This window comes from Laetiporus sulphureus, assembly GCF_001632365.1.
Source record: "Laetiporus sulphureus 93-53 unplaced genomic scaffold LAESUscaffold_7, whole genome shotgun sequence".
NCBI lineage: Eukaryota > Fungi > Basidiomycota > Agaricomycetes > Polyporales > Laetiporaceae > Laetiporus > Laetiporus sulphureus.
The window spans coordinates 499,091-518,793 of NW_024468516.1; the positions used below are offsets into that span (position 1 = coordinate 499,091).

The 19,703-nt window shown below is 51.8% G+C and overlaps 9 protein-coding genes across 9 annotated transcripts; 5 read left to right on the forward strand and 4 right to left on the reverse strand.

Annotated features, from left to right (window-relative positions):
- The first annotated feature begins 113 nt into the window (after positions 1-113).
- LAESUDRAFT_741865 (HORMA-domain-containing protein) lies at positions 114-4,147 on the forward strand. Its single transcript, XM_040911162.1, has 20 exons — positions 114-161; positions 210-289; positions 347-378; positions 449-618; positions 669-734; positions 788-807; positions 868-898; positions 948-1,115; positions 1,176-1,227; positions 1,278-1,706; positions 1,769-1,959; positions 2,154-2,340; positions 2,395-2,573; positions 2,622-2,680; positions 2,732-2,887; positions 2,946-3,010; positions 3,060-3,110; positions 3,163-3,404; positions 3,461-3,516; positions 3,566-4,147. Exons 1-20 carry the CDS (start codon positions 126-128, stop codon positions 3,837-3,839), a joined length of 2,544 nt encoding a protein of 847 aa, XP_040767352.1. The 5' UTR covers positions 114-125; the 3' UTR covers positions 3,840-4,147.
- A 1,356-nt stretch (positions 4,148-5,503) lies between these two features.
- Positions 5,504-6,040, forward strand: LAESUDRAFT_513436 (uncharacterized protein). The gene is made up of 2 exons (XM_040902750.1): positions 5,504-5,630; positions 5,698-6,040. The coding sequence occupies exon 2, from the start codon at positions 5,717-5,719 to the stop codon at positions 5,984-5,986; it is 270 nt and encodes an 89-aa protein (XP_040767353.1). The 5' UTR covers positions 5,504-5,630; positions 5,698-5,716; the 3' UTR covers positions 5,987-6,040.
- Positions 6,041-6,180: 140 nt separating this feature from the next.
- LAESUDRAFT_722580 (PFU-domain-containing protein) lies at positions 6,181-10,080 on the forward strand. Its single transcript, XM_040908239.1, has 19 exons — positions 6,181-6,352; positions 6,403-6,583; positions 6,646-6,802; positions 6,855-6,958; positions 7,022-7,151; positions 7,203-7,342; positions 7,393-7,647; positions 7,701-7,759; positions 7,811-7,970; positions 8,030-8,176; positions 8,227-8,298; positions 8,351-8,508; positions 8,561-8,647; positions 8,732-8,924; positions 8,981-9,204; positions 9,263-9,342; positions 9,395-9,467; positions 9,527-9,592; positions 9,652-10,080. The coding sequence occupies exons 1-19, from the start codon at positions 6,308-6,310 to the stop codon at positions 9,790-9,792; spliced, it is 2,472 nt and encodes an 823-aa protein (XP_040767354.1). The 5' UTR covers positions 6,181-6,307; the 3' UTR covers positions 9,793-10,080.
- A 140-nt stretch (positions 10,081-10,220) lies between these two features.
- LAESUDRAFT_646292 (phosphoglycerate mutase-like protein) lies at positions 10,221-11,031 on the forward strand (the record flags this gene model as incomplete). The annotated part of the gene is made up of 3 exons (XM_040903972.1): positions 10,221-10,409; positions 10,474-10,542; positions 10,606-11,031. The coding sequence occupies 3 exons, from the start codon at positions 10,221-10,223 to the stop codon at positions 11,029-11,031; spliced, it is 684 nt and encodes a 227-aa protein (XP_040767355.1).
- Positions 11,032-11,202: 171 nt separating this feature from the next.
- LAESUDRAFT_513468 (copper radical oxidase) lies at positions 11,203-13,843 on the reverse strand. The gene is made up of 3 exons (XM_040902751.1): positions 11,752-13,843; positions 11,450-11,693; positions 11,203-11,397 (listed from the first exon to the last, which is right to left on the reverse strand). The coding sequence occupies exons 1-3, from the start codon at positions 13,787-13,789 to the stop codon at positions 11,319-11,321; spliced, it is 2,361 nt and encodes a 786-aa protein (XP_040767356.1). The 5' UTR covers positions 13,790-13,843; the 3' UTR covers positions 11,203-11,318.
- Positions 13,844-14,295: 452 nt separating this feature from the next.
- On the forward strand, positions 14,296-16,076 carry LAESUDRAFT_756561 (uncharacterized protein; the record flags this gene model as incomplete). The annotated part of the gene is made up of 6 exons (XM_040912186.1): positions 14,296-14,893; positions 14,953-15,303; positions 15,360-15,444; positions 15,502-15,670; positions 15,726-15,826; positions 15,887-16,076. 6 exons carry the CDS (start codon positions 14,296-14,298, stop codon positions 16,074-16,076), a joined length of 1,494 nt encoding a protein of 497 aa, XP_040767357.1.
- A 110-nt stretch (positions 16,077-16,186) lies between these two features.
- Positions 16,187-16,965, reverse strand: LAESUDRAFT_513519 (uncharacterized protein). The gene has a single exon (XM_040902752.1). The coding sequence runs from the start codon at positions 16,816-16,818 to the stop codon at positions 16,309-16,311; it is 510 nt and encodes a 169-aa protein (XP_040767358.1). The 5' UTR covers positions 16,819-16,965; the 3' UTR covers positions 16,187-16,308.
- A 20-nt stretch (positions 16,966-16,985) lies between these two features.
- On the reverse strand, positions 16,986-17,407 carry LAESUDRAFT_646055 (uncharacterized protein; the record flags this gene model as incomplete). The annotated part of the gene is made up of 2 exons (XM_040903956.1): positions 16,986-17,234; positions 17,294-17,407. 2 exons carry the CDS (start codon positions 17,405-17,407, stop codon positions 16,986-16,988), a joined length of 363 nt encoding a protein of 120 aa, XP_040767359.1.
- Positions 17,408-18,418: 1,011 nt separating this feature from the next.
- Positions 18,419-19,699, reverse strand: LAESUDRAFT_513547 (eukaryotic type KH-domain (KH-domain type I)). The gene is made up of 5 exons (XM_040902753.1): positions 19,059-19,699; positions 18,917-19,000; positions 18,762-18,861; positions 18,626-18,704; positions 18,419-18,569 (listed from the first exon to the last, which is right to left on the reverse strand). The coding sequence occupies exons 1-5, from the start codon at positions 19,488-19,490 to the stop codon at positions 18,428-18,430; spliced, it is 837 nt and encodes a 278-aa protein (XP_040767360.1). The 5' UTR covers positions 19,491-19,699; the 3' UTR covers positions 18,419-18,427.
- Positions 19,700-19,703: the final 4 nt, after the last annotated feature.

Here is a 19,703-nt window from a genome sequence, read left to right on the forward strand (position 1 = left end):
GAGCAGATGCGCGCGACGCGTCGCCGGACAGCGCTCGCATTTCGAACTCCGACGAGACGCGTCTCGATCGCGAGCCACATTGCCCACTTGGCTTGACTTTATTCTCTCATCTCCCCTACCAGATCATGCAGGCACAGGCTATCAGGACGGATCAGAACCAGGTATACATCTTTAGCTCAACGTTCAGCATGGTGCTCAACGTCGTGAAGGCTGTCTTGACTTCGCAGCAGAGTCTGCAGTCCATACAGACCATGCTCAAAGCAGGTCTTGGCTGTATCACTTACCTGAGGTGGGAAGCCTCGCATATATGCTAATTTTCTGGCTGATGTCTGATATGTGGACTCAGAAACCTTCTTCCATGCGATAATTTCTCAGAAAGTCGGTTGTTACGCTACATTGACAGCGAGTTATAGAGCAATGCAAACGCATATACTCACGCTACCCGCAGGCTACTTGACGTCTTGTAGCCCTGGGATACTTTCCTCGCAACCATCCGGTACTACAGAGTCCTGTTCCTCCGAAGATGATTCTAGGAAGAGAAGAAACATCAGCGGATTCAAAATTATGACGGTCACTCGCGGCTTTACTGAAGAAGCAGATAGGCTCCTTGACTATTTGGTGAGCCACCTACATGTGCCATGACGATTCAGCGATAACATCACGCATAGGAGAATGGCATATTTGATGCGTTACAGAAGCAGTATCTGCGCAGCTGCATTTTCGCAGTATACCTGGCGAGTGGTCTTCCTGTCCCGGGTGCGGTGCCACTAACCTCAACATCATATAGGATAGCCAAGATCCCAACAAGTAAGTGCATATAGCCATGTTATGCACTTTCCGCTAATGCAATGTAACATGTCGTTTCAGTATCGTAGAGGCCTATACGTTCTCCTTCGAGGTAGAAAACTACAATCATCTTGTAGTAATCTAGCTTACCCGCTTTTCAGTATCACAAGATTTCCGGGACTGATGTGGTGGTTCCCGTGATGTCGCTGGATGCCGACCTCGAGAAGCTCTCAATTTCCGGCGGCAAGATCAAGGGTATTGATCCAGTAACAGATGCGTCTAGGCACGGCAGAATCCCTACATTGGGCGACGTTAAGAGGAGTCTAAAGGTCCGTGAGCTGCATATAGCATGTTCAGAAAGCCTAAACTCGCATTCTCCAATATATCAGACTCTTATAAAGAATCTCATCCAAGCAACAACACAGATGGATGCATTGCCAAGTAAGTTGCACTGGTCTCGTGTTCTGCGGCATGTTCTCAGTCATTCCAAGAACGCCGATTCGCTACCTTCAAGCTGTTCTATCACGAGCACACGCCAGACGACTACGAGCCTCCGCATTTCCAGCCTGGCGATGCCAAAAAGGACAAGTGGTTCTTTTCCACGCATGACAAAGGAGAGGTGCCGGAGAAGTGTAGCATAGGATCTCTACAAACTGGTTTCCATGGGGTCGATGTCCGCGTGACCTCGGTGTCAGGTTATCTACCCTCAGTGGAGGACAATAATGCGCCCTTCCTGGGTACAACGAACGCCGGTGAATTCTCGGCACCGATCTTGAGGCCGGCGGACGAGGCTGCGACGAGACTGCAGCAAGCACAAATTCAGCGGGACGACGCATTGGAGCGCCGCGTTGTTTGGGATGGCGACGATGGCTTATGTGATGTGGATGCAGAGGGAGAAGATGATCCGGATTACGTCCCAGGTAGTGATACTACCGCGTGCGCTAGTCCCTTGTTTCTCACTGACCAAACGCCGCTGGGCTAGGCTCGACCCCGGGCGTTGGAGGACCATTTGGCATTGAGAGCGTGGCACTCATTGGCATTCGAACTGAAGAAGGCAACATCATCCCCTTGCCTGAGAAAGCGAAGCGGCAGATTGGCAGCTCAGCGGGCCGCGATGAAGAGGCGCAATATGCCGGAAAACATGACACTGTGCCTAATGGGGTTGCGCAGCTGGTAACGTCCCATGTTGCCGATGGCCATGGTTTACCTGACGCCTGAGTCTGGATTAGATGCAGGCCAAACGCAACCCAGCTGAGCAAACATTACAAACTCAACTGCTCGAGAAAACTCAAGTCGTCGAGTCCCCCGCTGCTCTGTTCCCTTCTCTCATACCATCGCTTTCCCGTTCACCAACGCCCACTCCGCAGCCCAAACATAACGGCCTCAAATCTAGAAGGATCATCTCTCCAGAGAACTCGCTGCCGCCTTCAGATATTGTGCCAGAATCACTGCCGTCCATCTCGAGCGTAGATCCTACACAAACGCTTGACACGCAATTGGTCCAGAACATGATCGTAGATGCCTATGTGGGTGGCGAAGACGACGAGATGTTAGGTCAGTCCGGTTGGCCGCCAATTCACAGGTTCACGCCTCATCGCCGGATCTCAGACACGGAGACGCAAGTAATGCTTGCCGCGTCGAGTATCGAGGATTCCATTCGTTCGTTTTCGGGTAATGACAATGGTCAGAGTCAAATACTGCCATGCACCCACGAGGAAACAGCTACCAACGACATTCGGGAAGGATATCAGGGTGAAGGAGCCTTGGATTGCGAATGCGGCGTCACTGTATGTCCCTACATCCTTGGCATCTACTCAGCGCTGCATCCACTACAGATCGAAGATGATGACTTGTGCTTGTGTGATGGAGGTTGCAAGAGATGGTTCCACACATGGTTATATTGATCTTAAGCTTTACTACCGTTTGTTCACGTTCCCCTTGGCAGGTGCATGGGCTATCACTCTGCCAAGGACAAGCGCATGCCTGCGCAGTTTATTTGCTTTGACTGTCGCGTTAAAGCCGACCAGAACTGGGACCTCATTGTCGTGCACGACTTGTATCCCAGGATGATGGAACGGTTCAGAGATTTAGCCATCTTTAGGTGTGTCGTCGGCGATGTCTTCTATTGCGATATTGACAGGCTGGCATGCTCTCGTTAGGCGAGCAATCAAACAATTCGAAACTCGCAAACCGGACAGCCTATCCGCGTTCACCAAGCTCATGGGTGCGGGGGCTATTATTTTGGAAAGATAAAATGCTGATGAGCTGCCAAGGGTGCGATCCCGCTGTCGCAGGGCAACTGTTTAAGAGGCTCGAGGCGGAAGGTAAGAATCCACTTCCTGGCGTAGGTCTTCATGCAAATTCACCGTCGACTAGGTTTCATTGCGATCGAATTGCGCGAAACTGATGACCTCGGTCTGATGGAGACTGCCACTCGTATGACTAAGGCCAAGAACAAGGGAAAGATGGCCGCCAAGACGAGGCAATCGCAGCGCAAGAAGGCTTTGCAGAAGCCGAAGTATATATTCCTGCAGGCATCGACACAGAGCCAAGCGTATAAGGATTACTTCGATCCAGACCCGGAGGTGGAGAAAAGATTGCTTTCGCTATCAGATCTCGTATGCTTGCTAAGTTATGTTCTCCGAGTTGCTTTGCTGAAGAACTTCCTGTACAGAAACCGCGACGCAAATCACACAAAAAGCAAGCCGTTGACGAGCCTCACATCGAAATGTACATGAATAGCATCTGCTTATCATTGTGCTTACTCTCTGCCCCACAGGACGGGTCCTCAAGCGGGCCAGGCCATGAACCAGCTGGTTGCGGACGTTCAAATGCAAGATGTGATGATCGCTGCACCGCCAGTTCTCCCTATCCAGTGCCAGACACAAGAGGAGACACAAGCCGCTCAATGCATCGCCGGACGCAATCAAAATTGTGGCGTCGATGCAGGGGAACTCAAGCGCAAGAACAACGAGGGAACTGAGCAGCTGCCCGCAAGGCCTAGCAAGAAGGTCAAGATCTCCGTCGGACCGGCGGTGGACCTCGGGGATTGAAGAGTCATCAATCAGTCTGGAACCGGGTCTCTGTTGGTCCTTTGCAATTGGCTCCATGCACTCGCTGTCTGTGCAAGTCTGTTCGACTCTGCTCTCGGAACTCCTTTCGAAATTCTGCTTTCCCGGATATCGACTCCACCTGATGTCTCCCGTCTGTTGCTTCTCTCTGCGTGTTAGCCTCGAGTTCCGTATGTTCCTGAGAATTGTTGTACCACATGCTGTTTGCACCTCAACAGAGGGAGATTCAATTGCGCTGTTGAATGTTGACTATGGTAGCGAGATGAGTCAATGATTGCTCCTCGGGCTCGGCGCGAAGTGCCTGTTAGCGCGTCGCGGTCGTCTAGGCCGAGCTGGAACCAATTAGTGCGAAGGGACAGAATTGACCATTCGAGTATGGCCCGCAAGAAGTGGCATGTATCAGAACGAGATCTGAACAAAAATGAGCACCAGACAACACATTGTGCAGCGTCTATCGAGTCCCCGGAAGAGTTAGTGATGGTCCGCCCGTCTGGTCGCGTATCTCCGCACATTCTTATGCTCGCTCGATGACACGCTTTCAGTGCTAACCTATAGCACAAATGGTCCACACACCAGGCGGATGGCTCAAGGCGCATCACCAGGCAAGTCTGCAAGATTCTGGACCGTAGGATGCGCTTCCTCGCAATTTCAGGCCAGGTATATGAGAAAGGAACACGGCAGCGTCCAATTTACACACACTCGCGGGCCGTGCGCATGCGATCTTACGCTTTGCTCTGCTGTTTGACCAATCCTGGCGGGCGGCATGCCTAGGCTTCGTACATCGGATTCCACAAGTGCGGCAAGCCATCTTAATCTGATCAGCTTATAGTTGGAAAGCGAGCGAGTTATCGGATGTGACGCACCGCAGGACTGAAAGCACTCGGACAGGGAAATATGCCGCTATCTATCGTGACAGCCGCTGTGAGATGTTCTTCCGGGAAAGTGGCGGTCGCGAGGGGCAGCTGCAGACCCACTGACCTAGAACACAATGTCACCTTCACGGCCACAGACAAATCATACGGCCTTGCGTTGCAATGTTCAACAGCAGTTTGAACAGAACACGTCAGGTGAGCGTATGAGACATTTGTTGGAACCGCGAAGCGACCTTCGCTATGGGAGATCTGAATGCGGACTGTGAATGCCTACCGTTAGCTTCATCGAAGTGAGCACCGGGTCGAACACATACCTACTGCGGACGCCTTCCGAGGAATACTGCATCTCGTTAGCGAGCTCCGGCAAGGGTGCATTTCATGCAGTTGCCGCTAATTTGATATTGGATGTACGGCAGTGGGAACACGATCGTTACCCATGTATGAGTCTTTACACAAAAGCTGGAACGGTCATGATCACAACTTGGGCACAGGAAATCTTAATGTATTTCTGATTTGTGACCGTTTCCCGGCCCCGGACGAATTGCATATTCTTCTGAAAAGTCATCAATCACATCGTGAATGCTCAGTTGCGCCTTCCCCCCTCTTCCTTCTTGTGCATGAGAGCTAGACAGGTGAGAATGGAAGAACAATATGGCACAAGGCATGGAATACAGTGTCATTTGACACTGCCATTACGGTTTGGGGACAGGGTCGGAGCACGACTGCGGCAGGTTACGGTCAAAGAGAAGCGTCCGACATCGAGGGCCTGTCTGGCCAACATCTGTGCCCCGACGGTGAAGACACGGGCTAGCATCATTGTGGCACTGGCCACAACACTGTCCGGACATGAGCGCACATCGATGTACGACGGACATTCGTAAGGACTGCAATAACCACATCGGTAAGTGGCGATCTTCGAAGCGTGAACCTGCCCTGAACGGGATATCATAAAATGATGTTTGGCGCAGTTATGACTGTTATCCCCTCATGATTTGGCAACTCATCGTTCCTCGCACCCTACGGGCGATGAACTGCATCGTGAGGATCTCGCAGGAGATGAAGAATGGTGCATGGCATAGACGCGCCTCCGTATCTCCCTGGGCCTGCCATTGCACAGGCCTTGGGCTCGTTAGCGGGGTGTACATATCTACTTTAACCTTGATTCAACGTGTACCATTTGCTTCTCTCGGTTTCCCACGGAATTGCTTACATCCTATATGTACGTTGTGTCAATTTGCACCGCGTTGCCGCCATTGAAGTGACGACAATCCGGGTACGAACGACAAAAAACATTGGCAACATCGATGCATAGGATGGACGTGGCAAATTGATTGATGTTTGATGGAGAACGGCCTCGACGAGCTTTCGCCATGAGCGAGGACTCGATTCTCGAGAACAGAAGGCGTCAGATATTAGTATTTGAATGAGGGGGCCATCGAAGGTTCCACGCTTTCAATATCATCTCGTCTTTGATAAGTTCCTTGTACCGGCTCCGAATTACCGCACTCTCCTCCCCAACTCTCCCCCTCTCGCTTGCTATACACGAGCTGTTTGCAGGCCGCCATATCCGTTTCACCGATGCCTTACAAGTTGTCCGCAACCCTCACGGGGCATACCGCTGATGTTCGTACGTTGTGGGTCCCAGAACACCCATGCTTGCTCACATCTTGTAGGTTCGCGCAGTGGCCTCGCCGACCGACGAGCTAGTCCTGTCAGCTTCGCGCGACACCACCGCCATTGCATGGAACAGGTCGGCGGATAAATCCAGCTTCACCCAGACAGCAGTGCTGCACGGCGGCTCTCGCTACCTCAACGCCGTGACATATCTCCCACCTACGCCTGATGCCCCTTCGGGTGAGCTTGCACAACTCAGGGGATTTTAGACATGGGCGACTAACATAAAGGGAGGAGTTCAGGGTATGCAGTGACGGGTGGGCAGGACATGGTCATCAACGTATTTTCACTGGCGGGTACTAAGGGCGAGCCAAATTTCTCCTTGATCGGCCACACGGATAATGTATGCGCGTTGGACGCTGCCACCGACGGGACGATCATCTCGGGGTCATGGGACAGGTATGTCAACTCCGATCCGAGTCCTCGCACGTAATGTGTACCTTGCCCTTAGGACGGCGAAGGTCTGGAAGGACTTTCAACTGGCCTACGATCTCATCGGTCATCAACAATCTGTTTGGGCCGTGCTGGCCATCGACGGTCGTCAGTTCCTCACCGGTGCGTCCTCCGCGCGTTGAAAGGAGGCGCGCTTGTCGATGCTAAGTGTGACGTGGTGTGAAGGCTCTGCCGACAACACGATCAAGCTGTGGAATCAGCACAAAAACGTACGCACGTATCCCGGTCATACGCAGGCTGTTCGCGGACTTGCTTTGATCACCGACATTGGATTCGCTTCATGTTCGAATGACAGGTGCGTGATGTCATCCTCTTCGGTAGGCAGGCATAAGTGAGCATTGTCCAGTGAGATCCGTATCTGGACGATGGAAGGAGATGTTGTTCACACACTCTCGGGACATACTTCCTTCATATACAGCATCTCTGTGTTGCCCAACGGAGACATAGTGTCCGGTGGCGAGGATCGGACCGTGCGCATCTGGAGAGGTGAGTTACCATCTGCCACAATCCCTAGCGCTATCTCATTCGACACTTAGATGGCGAATGCGTGCAGACAATTGTACATCCTGCCATCTCTGTTTGGTCCGTTTCGACGATGCCGAACGGCGACATCGTCACTGGCTGCAGTGATGGCGTCGTTCGCATCTTCACTGCAGAAGAGTCGCGGTACCTCCCTGCGGAACTGCTTAAAGCATATGATGAGCAGGTTGCGAATCAGGCGCTGCCAGCACAACAGGTCGGAGACGTGAAGAAGTCAGATCTGCCAGGATTGGAGGCATTATCTCAGCCAGGTGCATCCAGGCTCACTTCATGGGTGTCAGACAGCACTGATTTGCCGTTGTAGGGAAGAAACCCGGCGAAGTGAAGATGATCAAACACGGGGACAACGTAGAGGCTCATCAGGTATGCGGAGAGCGTTATGACTATTACATGTGTTTCTAATGAGAGAGCTAGTGGGACAGCGCTACATCCAGCTGGCAAAAGATCGGAGATGTCGTAGATGCCGTGGGAGCTGGACGAAAACAGCTTTACGAAGGCAAGGAATATGACTATGTGTTCGATGTCGATGTACAAGAAGGCATGCCGCCCCTCAAGCTGCCATATAACGCCAACGGTATGTCCCTCCCCGCAAGACCTGATCGGACCATCATCATAACTTGGTTGTGCCATAAGAGAACCCTTACAATGCTGCGCAACGTTTCCTCCAGAATCACGATCTACCGCTGTCGTACCTAGACGAGGTTGTGCGGTTCATCGAGAAGAACACCGCTGGTGTCAGCGTGGGCTCTGGCAATAACCAACTTGTGGACCCATTCACTGGTGTGTCGTCTTGCCTCACCATAAAATGCTATATGTTGATGAGCTCGCAGGTGCCTCAAGATATCAACCCATGCAGAGTTCTGTGGCGCGAGGGACCACCGAGTTCATGGATCCCTTCACAGGTTCGCTGCATTGTCGCGTGTGAGGCTATTCCGAGGATTGACCTACTATCAGGCGCATCGAGATATCGAGCGCAGCCTACATCCATCCCCTCGTCACCACCGAGGTCGCAAGGTGATTTTCGGACTGGGTCATCACAATTCTCAGGATCGTCATCCCCTCCGACGAGCTCGTTAAATCCTCCTCCAGGGAAAGCAAAAGTGGTTCCTGTAGTATGTCCGTTTCTCATAGAGGGATTGCACTGTGTTCATATCGTGTCACCAGCGCGACCCTCTGTCCTTCCGTCAAGCCAATGTATCTGCGATGCAGACGAAGTTGCAGCAGCTTGATCAGGCACTCAGAAACGAGATCGTGAGTCCCGTGCGATTTGGAATACCTTATCTGGTCTGACGGCTTGCATGCATATTGGTTGGGCTCATCATACTAATCCGCAAGTCAACATCATCGTTATCGATGTATCCACAAGAGTCGAGCCTTGTCAGCGAGGCATTCACTTACCTCTCTCAGGTTATCTCACACCTGGCGCACTGGACAAATCCACCTGCGACGTCTAACCCCTTGAAGGCGGAGCACCTCGATGCCATCATCGCGCTGCTAGATCGCTGGCCAAGGGAGGCACTCTTCCCAAGTCAGTTCTTGCACCTCTGTGGAACCTTCATCTGACCAAATTGATTCTGCGTGCAGTAATGGATCTTGCTCGTCTCCTAATTGCCTTCTGCCCGGACTATTCGCGAGACATCGCGTTGAAGCAGCGGTACTATGCCGCGATGTTCAATGCATCTACATGGAAAGAACCTTGGGAGACGCCACTTCCGCGAACACGGGAGACGAACATGCTGTTCCTGCTACGATCACTTGCGAATACTTTCCAGGAGACAGTGGAAAATGACGTGGCATGGACGGAGCAGGTCCGTTGAGTCATCGTACGTGCTTTCTTTGCATGGCACTGAATGCTTGTTGTCGCAGGTATTGCAAGAGCTCAGTGCTGTCTCGTACAACGCCATGTCGAAGGCGCAGCGTATCGCATTTAACACAATATTTTTGAAGTATGTGGCAAGCTAACTCGCTGAGGATTTCGTGACTAAACTGCTATTCTAGCATTAGTTGCATCGGTCTGCGGGAACAGTTAGATCCCGAAATCCGTGCGATACTGTTCAAATCAATTCTGCAGGTACGCTGCAATTCATGTACTATGCACGGAGCTCTGTGAATGATACTTGCATGATATAGGCTATACAAAACGAGAGGACAGACTCCGAGGCCGCATATCGCGCATTGGTAGCGTTAGGCAACATTGTGAGTTGCTCTTGTATCGCAGGTGGAGACCACAGCTGCTCATATGCATTCCTATTCAGCTATGCGAAGCCAAGCAGAAAGGGCGATCTCCCGATGCTTCGCAAGCAAAGGCAATCAAGCAATATCTCGCAGCCCTTCCTGCCGCCTTCCCAGAGGATCGCATCGAGGATGTTTCAAAGGAGGTCATTGAACTACTTTAATGCCATGCGGAAAGCGGGCAATGTGCTGTTTGGTCTCTCTCCCCCTTGGGATGCAGATTCGTGCCTTCATCGCCACAGCGCTCGTCCATCCACTGCGTTCGTGGTCTCATGATGCCCGACTCCTCTGTTCTGTTTATCGATTAGATTCCGGTATCCGACCTCCAGCTTACTGTACGTCCTTAAGTGGACTGTGTTCTGTCTCCAGCTTGTAGCACTTTCTCTGTCTCGTTCCGATCTTATCATATGTAGAAGCGATGGAGGGCAACGGATATCAACTTCGGTACTGCATTCGTGCTATTTCGACGGCTGGCGGTGCAGTGTAAAGGTGCCAGACAAAGTTGGCATCGCATGTGCAAGAGATAATAATTTCTACGCAGCTGTCACATCGTGAGAAAAGCGAGTGTTGCATAGCTTTCGTCTCGACGTCGATGACCGTTGTAAGGGTGTACATTGTCCGTCATGGAGAGACGGACGAAAACAGGCTTGGAATCATGCAGGGACAAGTGGATACGAAACTGAATGCTGCCGGCATCGAACAGGCACAACTAGCTGCAAGCGCACTAGAGGTGGTGCCGTTCAAAAGGGCGCATAGCAGCGATCTGGAGCGGGCAGCCAAGGTATGTTTCACTACGAGGAACAAACGCGCGAGCAATGCTTTAATCGGCCTTCTGGATACTTCAGACTGCTGAAATCATACTCGAGAAACACCCCAATGTTCTGCTGGTACGTAGTGTAGCGTTGAGAGAACGAGTGAGTCGCGAGACTACGCATCGTGGAGAATCAAATTGATGACATTGAACGTCTGGCTGGCAGCACTTAGGCGACTGGCAAGGACAAAAGCTCGTCGGACGCGGGTCGAAGGCCCCTGCTAATGCGGAACCATTGACTCAGTTCACCGCACGGGCCACAAAGTGGTGGCGTGCCACGATTCTGCAATACGTCAGCACGTTGAAGGCATCGGGACATCGAAGCGGGCCCCCTTCATGCGTCCTCGTCGTGTCCCACGGAGGCTACATCTCGCGCCTCCTCGCGACCCTGCTTGAGTCTGGCCACGTTAGATGCGAGGATGGAGTGCAGGTCAGCGGGAAGTGCTGGAACGCATCGATTTCCGTCGTCGAAGTGGATGAGAAAGGGCAGGGCATTCTGGTCAGCTATTCAGATACCACGCACTTGGAGACGGGCTTTGTCAAGATCAACGCAGATATCTTTGATCCCCAAGATCTCAAAGAGCGTAATTAGAACACGTAGAGAGCATAGAGCGGATCCTTCGCATATACATCCTTTCGTACAATGAGGTCATTTGTGCTTTCGTATCGATGAGAGACAAGAACAGTGTCTATTACATTGGCGACATCGCCTGACAAATTAAGACAGTAGTGCTGCTAGTGATAGAGAATCACAAATATTTGAGATCGGAATGGCATATACAAACATGCTGCGATACGATAACATGTATCAGGTGGCCATGAAGCCATCAAAGGGACATTGTGCGAGAATATTTTGCTGGTCCGGCCAAGGCACGCGCGCTAGTGTGAGTGTATCTTTGCCTTTGTACCCTTCTTCCTTGCTTTCTCGTATTGGTCAATTTCCGTGTTCACAAGAAGGCTGGAACGAAGCATGATCAGAAGAATAACTCAAGGTTTCCTGATGGACCTACTTTTGAAGTGCTCCTTCATCGACAACAGGACCATTTCCGTCTCCGATCATCACCTTCAGGCCCACGCTCGGGACGTCGTTGATGACGACGTACAGGAACCCAGGTCCCGGAGGGTACACATTCCCATTCGGTGGTCCGGTCACCGTTATCGTCTGCCCATCATCAGATAGTGAACTGGCAAGGTAGACCAAGCGACTGTTTGCATGAACGGCATGAGTTACGAAGCCGAGATCCATGAGCGCAACTGCGGGGATGTAGGTCATGAGCACATAGGAATGCCATCAAAAGCGGGAAAGACTCGCCCTTGATGTCCGCATCAGCCAACGACAATCCGGGCAGGCTTACATCAAATTCAACAGTCTGTCCAAAGTTGATCGTCCTTGCCACCTTGCTAGCGAAAGCAGGCCTGCTGCCGGTCATATACGGAGGATTAAGCCATTCAACACGGTACTCGGTACCGTATTCCTCCTCACTACGGTCGAGATTAGGATTGCTCCCTGAAATCATGACATTCCCACTCGGCGTCAGCGTCGCGACCGAATGATACATCCGTGGAATATCAGTTGTCGGCATGCCGCTCGACGAGAAGCGCTCTCCCAACGGAGCGAAAGGGTCATACAGAACCGGAGTCAAAACTGGGTTGTCGGCATTCGAGGCGCCAATTTGGCCGGCCACGTTTCCGTATCCTGATATTCCCGTACCTGCACCATTGACGATGATAACACGACCCGTAGGCAGAAGGACCGCGTCAGGCATCGTGCGCGCCTCGGGCATGAGTTCGGTCTGCCACCCAGCTGCAATCCCCTCTTCGGTGAGCAAGATCCGCGAGCACTGAGCAGAAGCAGGGTCCTGCGAGCTGATGTCATATCCTGCCTTGGAGTCATCGATCGTAGAGCCGCCACAGATGAGCACCTCCGGGGCGTAGTTATCATCCGGAGAGAGGGACAGCAGGAGCGCCGTGCCCGCCATGGGGTAAGTCACCCGCACACCATTGGGTATCGACGGCAGTCGGCGTTCTGTATTGCTTTGCCAATCATAGATCATGGCATCGCGATTGGCTGCAATGAAGACCTTGCCATCTGGCAGCGAGAAGGCGATGGGGAAGAGGTTTGCGTTCAAAGTATCCACTAGGAATGGAAGTGGTATGGCGAGCCCGTTGGAACCGTGGATATCCTTAGGAGGCCAGTATTCAATAGTAGGATTGTTGACAGTGCCGTTGTTGATCCAGCCGCCCTTCATGGAGCCGCCAATGATCATAGCACTCCCGTCTGAAATACGCAGAACAGTCGTATACCATCGCGGGCTTGCCATCCGGATGCGCGAGTGATTCTCATATAGTCTGCAGGCGCTTACATCCTCCGAATCGCACGGCTCGAAGATTCGGACAGCCTGCAGACCATCCAGGTCGCCAAAGTCGGCCGCAGACGTATGATCCTCGACCACAGGGTTCCCGCCGACGTTGATGAGGGTGCCGTTACTCAAGAAAGCGCCGCCAGCACAGAACGAGTTCGATTCTACAGCCAGAGGTGTAAGAGCATGCGTTTTGAGGTTATAAAGCGCCGCCCAGGCCGGATGTCCGTTGATCGTCAGTGGGTTGTGCTCCACCTTGTCGATGACGAGCGCATGAGATTCTGAGATGACAGCCAGCTGCATAGCAGAGACACCAGTGTTGCCTTTCTGAACCAAAGACCACTGAGCAGCAGGGATGGACGGTGCAGCAAAGTCAAACAGTGGTGGATAGCCAGACACGGGTTGGGCAGAGACATCCAGGTCATGAGACTGCGAGTCATCGCCAACGGGAGGCAAACTCATAGTCACCACGAGAGCATCCACATCGATCAAAGAGCCTCTCGCAGCCTCTCTCTTCTTTCCGGTGTTAACAATTTTGATGGTGTGCCTGCCTTGCGGCAATTCAAAGTTCCAATACATACGCTGCTGTTTCCGCGGAGTCGCGCTCCAGGCGTCAATCTCCTGAACCATGTTTCCATCTAAGAATACTTGTGCAATTCCATGTCGAGGATCTGTGTTGCCGAACCACTCGATACCAGTGCCTGTGAATGAGAAAGTCATAGAAGCACCAGAGTCTGTGGTCGAGCGCAAGGTTTTCTGGATGAACGAATTCGAATATGAGTCCCTCCAGCGACCAGAATAGTGCAGCAGAGGAGAGGACGAGTCATAGCTCTTCGTCCCCGGCGGCACATAGTAAGGAGTAAATGCAGCAGGTGTTGTAGAGCCCGGAGTTGTTAGTCCGTTCCACGCGCTGTCTGCTGCGACGGTGCTCAAGCTTGCGATGAATAGAGTGCCCAAGGCAGCAAGAATGAGCAGACTGTGTCCAAGCATAGCCACGATGAGCTTCACACCGAGAGAGCACGGTAGGAACCAGGACCAGATGGCGCGAACCAACAAGTTGCAATCGAACCGAAGTGGAACTTCGCGATCCCGTGATCGAACAAACAACGCGTCAACAAAACCCGACTGCTCCTCCAGCAGATGTAACTGATCAAATGAGGGGATTTCGTCAAATACTACTGCATCAAGTGCAATACTTTGAAAAATAATCGTATTTTGGTGCGGCCATTCCTCATTGTTCACGCATCACGGTTCTAAGAACGTGACCACGCGTGACGTAACGCGTTGAAGTTCCTCGAAGAATGCTCCCAGCCTCAAATGAGCAGGTTCTCTTCCTATCGCGCACATGACCTGCCCACTCGGTTCCTTCCTGAGTTCGGGGCGGTGGTCGCACATCCACATCCAGGTCTGCTCAACCGATCCTTGACTCACGCAATCACCCCACAGCACCATCATCTGTTTCTCCGCCCAATTTCAGCTCAAGGCGGTGCCTTTAGATGGCATCCATCAAGACGGACTTCTCCCAATGGAGCATCAACTTCCAGTTTCGAGTCGACGGTCTGAGCGATCTGCTGATCGCCCAAGACGGTCAAGACGTATGCCGTAGCGTTTGTACAGAAACACTCGGATATGGTCTCTATTTCATGGTTTCTGGTAAGGAGGTCGACGGAAAGACGGCGTACGCCTTGTTCCTCTGTTCGAGCAAATCTACCATGACCATGCGGGTCCTCCTGTGCATCACTGCTTGCTCGCTCCAAAACGTCCCGTACTATACCAAATTCTTCGCATGCAATCTCAAGCCAGCAAGCAGCGGAGGCCGCAATGTACTTTTGACAGCAGAGGTCTTCGAAGCAAACCCGACCATGCAGGCCGAAAATGCTGTAATCATAAATGCCTTATTGATAATAACACTCCCCCCAACAACTTTCCTGCCCATTTGGTCATCAAATCTGCTGTACGACAGTGTAGTAGGCGGGACGCAGGAAAGGGCTCGGTATCTCGCATATTCTGCTCGCACCAAGGCTGGCGAGATGATTAACTTTCGGACAACATACGCTCCTAAGGACATCCTGGTTCAATCATGCCCTGCAGTCTGTAAGTCATTCAAACAAGTCTTCGTATAGATCTCTTGGGCTAATTAAACATTACTGTAGCGTCGTGGGAGGAAGGACTCAAGCTACTTGGCGGATCCATGGTGATCCCGGGCGTGTCATGGAATCGTTGCCGCATTGAGGCTGATTCGTATGCTCAATACGACAGCGACTTTGAAGACGCCGATAACAGCGAAGATGAGGCTGAGGCCCGCGATGAATCGGAAGATGAGGAAGAAGATGAGGAGGAAGCCGAGCGTAAGAGGATTAGGAGGAGAAAGGGCAAAAAGCGGCAATCCACATCTGGGAATATGCCGCGGCTCAAACGTACAAAAGTAGAGCCCGAGAGTGAAAATAGACAAATACTGAACGCCAGCCTCGAGGAAGTGAAACTGTCACTTCCTATTGCGTCTTGTGAATGGTTTCGTTATCTCACTCGTCGGGATGAGCACTCATCCTCGCGCCCATAGCTGCAGATGGTCTTGCCTCATCTTCTAACGCAGGCGAGACCAACGAGAACAAGGACATCCTCTTCAAAGGAGTCGCAGCACGAACGTGAGTACGTCATCTCGATGAATGGACCATCAACCAAGTTAGTGTTCCGGATCGCAGTTGGGAGGCAGTGCTGTTCTATCTCTACAGCGGCGCAATAACATTCGCGCCTCTGAGCAGCAACTCAACCTCGGACTCGCGACGAGCCTTCATACGCGAGCACCGCAAGGCCAACCCGAAGCATCCCACTCCGCCGTCGTGCAAGTCCGCTTACCGGATCGCCAAGAAGGTTGGTCGGCCTCACCAGTTGAGTGGCGATATGCCTAACTACATGATCGGGACAGCTCGGACTGGAAGACCTCAAAAAGCGAGCGCTGGCCCATTTGACAACCCAGCTTACTCTCGAGAACGTCCTCGATGAGTTCTTCGGTGCATTCACGGTCGAGTCTGTCTCACTCTTCTCAGTCCTTTGTTGTGGCTGAATAGCTGTCTTTTTGTTTTCCAGACACGAAGAGGTGAGGCAACTGGAGATGTCCCACCTGATGAAGTGTTGGGGCGAGCTGCAGAACCGTCCGGCTTTGTTGGCCAAGATGAGCGACGTTGCGCGAGGAAAGTTGCCCCATGCTGGGCCGCTCATGGTGGAGTTCCTCCGAGCCGTCGATACGAGACAAAAGGCGGATAGCTCAAAGAACTGATCGTCATCCGCTCTCTCTACAAACAGTGTGCAAGCGCATCTCGCTTGCATTTGGCATATACTACAGGCGATTTATCGCTTTACTGGAAGGGTTTGTGTCTGCGATACTGACAGGCGCGGAAATGTACATTTGAGTGTCGAATTGCTTGGTTTGTTGGTGGCGTCACATCCATTGGAACTGTACATCGCGAGTTACTACTCTTATTTTACACTTCATCATTCGCATGACATCCTCAGAGAGTGCATCCATCTCCACAGCCATGGTAGTGTCCGGATCCATGCCGCAAACCTGTGCACTGTTTGTACTTTCGACTGACTACATAGTATCGTATTTGATGTTCTCCTTGTTGACTCTCCAGATCCAACCCCTCGATCAGTGCATTCCGCAGATGGATCTCCGGCGATTCCGTGGCCCAATCGCAGCGTATGCCAACGATCATACATTGTGCATCAATGACGTGTCTGCCATCCGCCGAACAGCTCTGCATGCTATCGCAATACATCAGTAGATCACCCATGCTTGTCGTGGCTGTGCGTACCCGTTTAATTTGACTGACAGCATCAATTCTTTGTCGTTCTAACTCTTTCGACCCCTCCCGATCGTCACCCAACTCCCTCACGCGGTCAGTGAGCTGCTTGATTTGCGTCTTCGAGAAGATTAGAACTAGCGTGTTCGAATCAACAACGAGTGCCTCTGCGGCGATCATCGAGTAGAGGGGAAGTGGGTTCCGACGAAAAAGCATGCGTGACAGGGGGCGAAAGGAATCAAAGCTAAAGACAACAAAGCTATCGCATCGTCAGCATGGCTGGTAGCAGAAATTCACGAGACGAACTTCTCATCCAGACATCCTTCGCAACATCTGGCCCGACAAGCCCATAAGACGTTCATGACTCCCGCGGTCAAGCAGAACTACAAATCACCCCTGAGCACATAATTTGACAGCCAGGAGAGATTAAATCTTACATGACAGTGCTGATCAAAAAGCAGATTTGCATATTGAGGTTCGCTGAGGTCCGAAGGACAATCAGGTAGTCTTCCGACTAGTTCACGAGCACCCTTCCACAAGGAGATGGATGAACGACTCATCAGCATGGTGCGCAAAGCTTTCGTCGTGCGCGCAAGATGCAGCAAGTCAAGTGGACGAAGATGACTGAAAATCTTTGCAACATCGTGTGAGAAGTGAATGGTTACATCGAGAAGAACCGTGCACTACATACTTCCAACAGTATGTCCAACGGCATTTCAGGAAGCTTGTCTAGGACGCGTATTTCCAACCTGCCGGGCTCATTGCCAGGCCTTTCCACAACAGCCCTGTCCTTTATTTCTTTCATGGCAGTTGTGGCGGCTTTTCGACCTTTGCCTCTGATTGATCTTGCGATTCTATCTCCAGAGACATTGTATCGTTGGGTTCTCGTACTGGCGCCCGCTTTCGCTGCAATACGGGCTGATCGACGAGGATTTGATCGTCCCATCTGCTCAATCGGCGTTCTGTAGTTCTTCAGAGAGGAGACTGCGACTGGCGACTGGCGACGCTCGAGCCTCGTGGGTTGAGACGTGACAGACGGCGCGTGATGTCACGCATTGAGCACGTCGCGTCACTTGCGCAAGGCTTCGAAATTCGTCGTGTCGAGACACAATATTCCCCGAGCAAGGGGACGCAGTGCCTTGAAAGCATGGCAGCATAATCACTGCGCCCCATGAGCGTGACCAGCGGATTCGAACTAAGCGCGAGCACGAGAGCGGCGATCGCACGTTCTTTAGTAGGCGTCCTCCGAAGTCAGTCTCTAACAACTTGACTCAAGCTGTCATCTCAGAGCGTCATCGCCAATCTCCTCATCTGCTTTAAACGACCCCATAAGACCGAGGCGTCTGAATGCAGCATCTAATCAAAATTTGAGTCGATGGTCTCCGAGAAATGATGGCTGAATACGAACAGATATGTCAGCCTCCGTACAGAAGCCTTTGCTTACGGGCTCTTCCTCAAGTTGTTGCCCAGCTTGACGGGAATGACAAAACACTGGCACGATCTACAGAGACGCTTGGCTCTTGTGAAACAAGGTTGAGGACATTGCTGGAGGCAGTTGCCCTCTGCGAGACAACTCATGATGGAGGTTCCCGAAGCTATCAATACGAGACGAAATGCGACGAAGACTCACTAGACCTTCATCACCTGAGAATAATGCCAGAGCGCGTTTCTACCGCAACATGTACTTTCGTAAGTTGCGGGAATACATGTGCTCACAAGTGTCCGTTTCATGCCAACGAATAACTGCACCTCGATGTATACCAACTGTCAGCCTGATAACAAGCACAAGAGTCAAGAGAACCAGATAACATGAAGCAGCTTATGCTCAAATAGCTCTCTGCCGCATACGACTGCTGACGGTCCTCAAGCCAGCATACACTTTGCCGGGCGGCGAGCCCAGAATGAGTGAGACAATGGCATCTCGCGCGATTTTGATGTTCTGGAATGAACCAAGGATGTGGATTTTACTGCAGTACGCCACATTAATCAAACACAGGGGATGAGGTCAGAGAATGGTACGTACGTGTCTGCGAGGACGATACGAGTCCGGCTGGCGTTTTCGATGGTGAATTTTGTCTTGCCGTCCTTGCCTGCAATACGACCTAACAATAAAGTGACGCTCAGTGATACCGCACTAGCATTTTCAACAAATCCCTAACCGATGGCTCGAGCCAGGTGGTCCCCATGTAATGTCTTGACATCCTTGATCTCGAAGGAGTCGAGATAGAGGTCGTCTAACCGCAACAGCGCAATCGCATCCTAATGATCATATTTGGTTGAAAAAGATAGGAAAGAACACGATGGATGCACTGACGTTCACATCGAAGCCCAATGCATATGCCTTGACAAAGTCAGCGCCCTTCTGGATAGCGCCAATATCCTGCGTATGTTTAGAAGTCTAAGAAACGAACCCGACAGCATGAGCTTTGATCGATGATAACGACACTGGCACGTACCCGGATCTCCACACATCTCTTCTGTACGTTCATGCGGACTTGCAGCATAAGCATCTCAGTGAGAGGCGAGAAGATGTTGACCCAATCCTTCTTCAGCGGCGTCATGCGATGCGGGGGTATGGCTATGCGCCTGGACTCGGATTTCAGGGTGGATTTTTCCGCAGATGCAGGCAGGGGAGGGAATGCGGGGCCGGCGGACGGAGTAGGGAGGGATGAAGGATCAGTGTCAATCATGATTGCGTCGTCATCTTCCACATTCCCGCTCGTCCCTTCCTGGCTGTCAGTTGGAGGGACGACTTCCGTTACATCTATCGTTGCGTCTCGCATTTCAGAGTCTTGCTGTGCAGAAGCATTGGCGTTTTGCGGGGACTTCTTGCTCCTTTTCTTGCGAGGGTCCGCAGAGGTGCTCGGCTCGGCATGGACTACGACCATTGCGATAAATCAATCGTCGATTCAAGTGAGAATGGTGTCGAAATGCAAGATGGTGAGCTGAGAAGCAGTGGTTGCAGTGAACTTGTCCGTTGCACACTGCACAGAAAACAGAAATTGCGCTCGGCAACAGCCGCCAACAGGTTATTAGGACACTTCGATCGTTGCTCGCCACACTGATCTCTACTCTTTTTACCTTTTTCCACCGGCACTCGT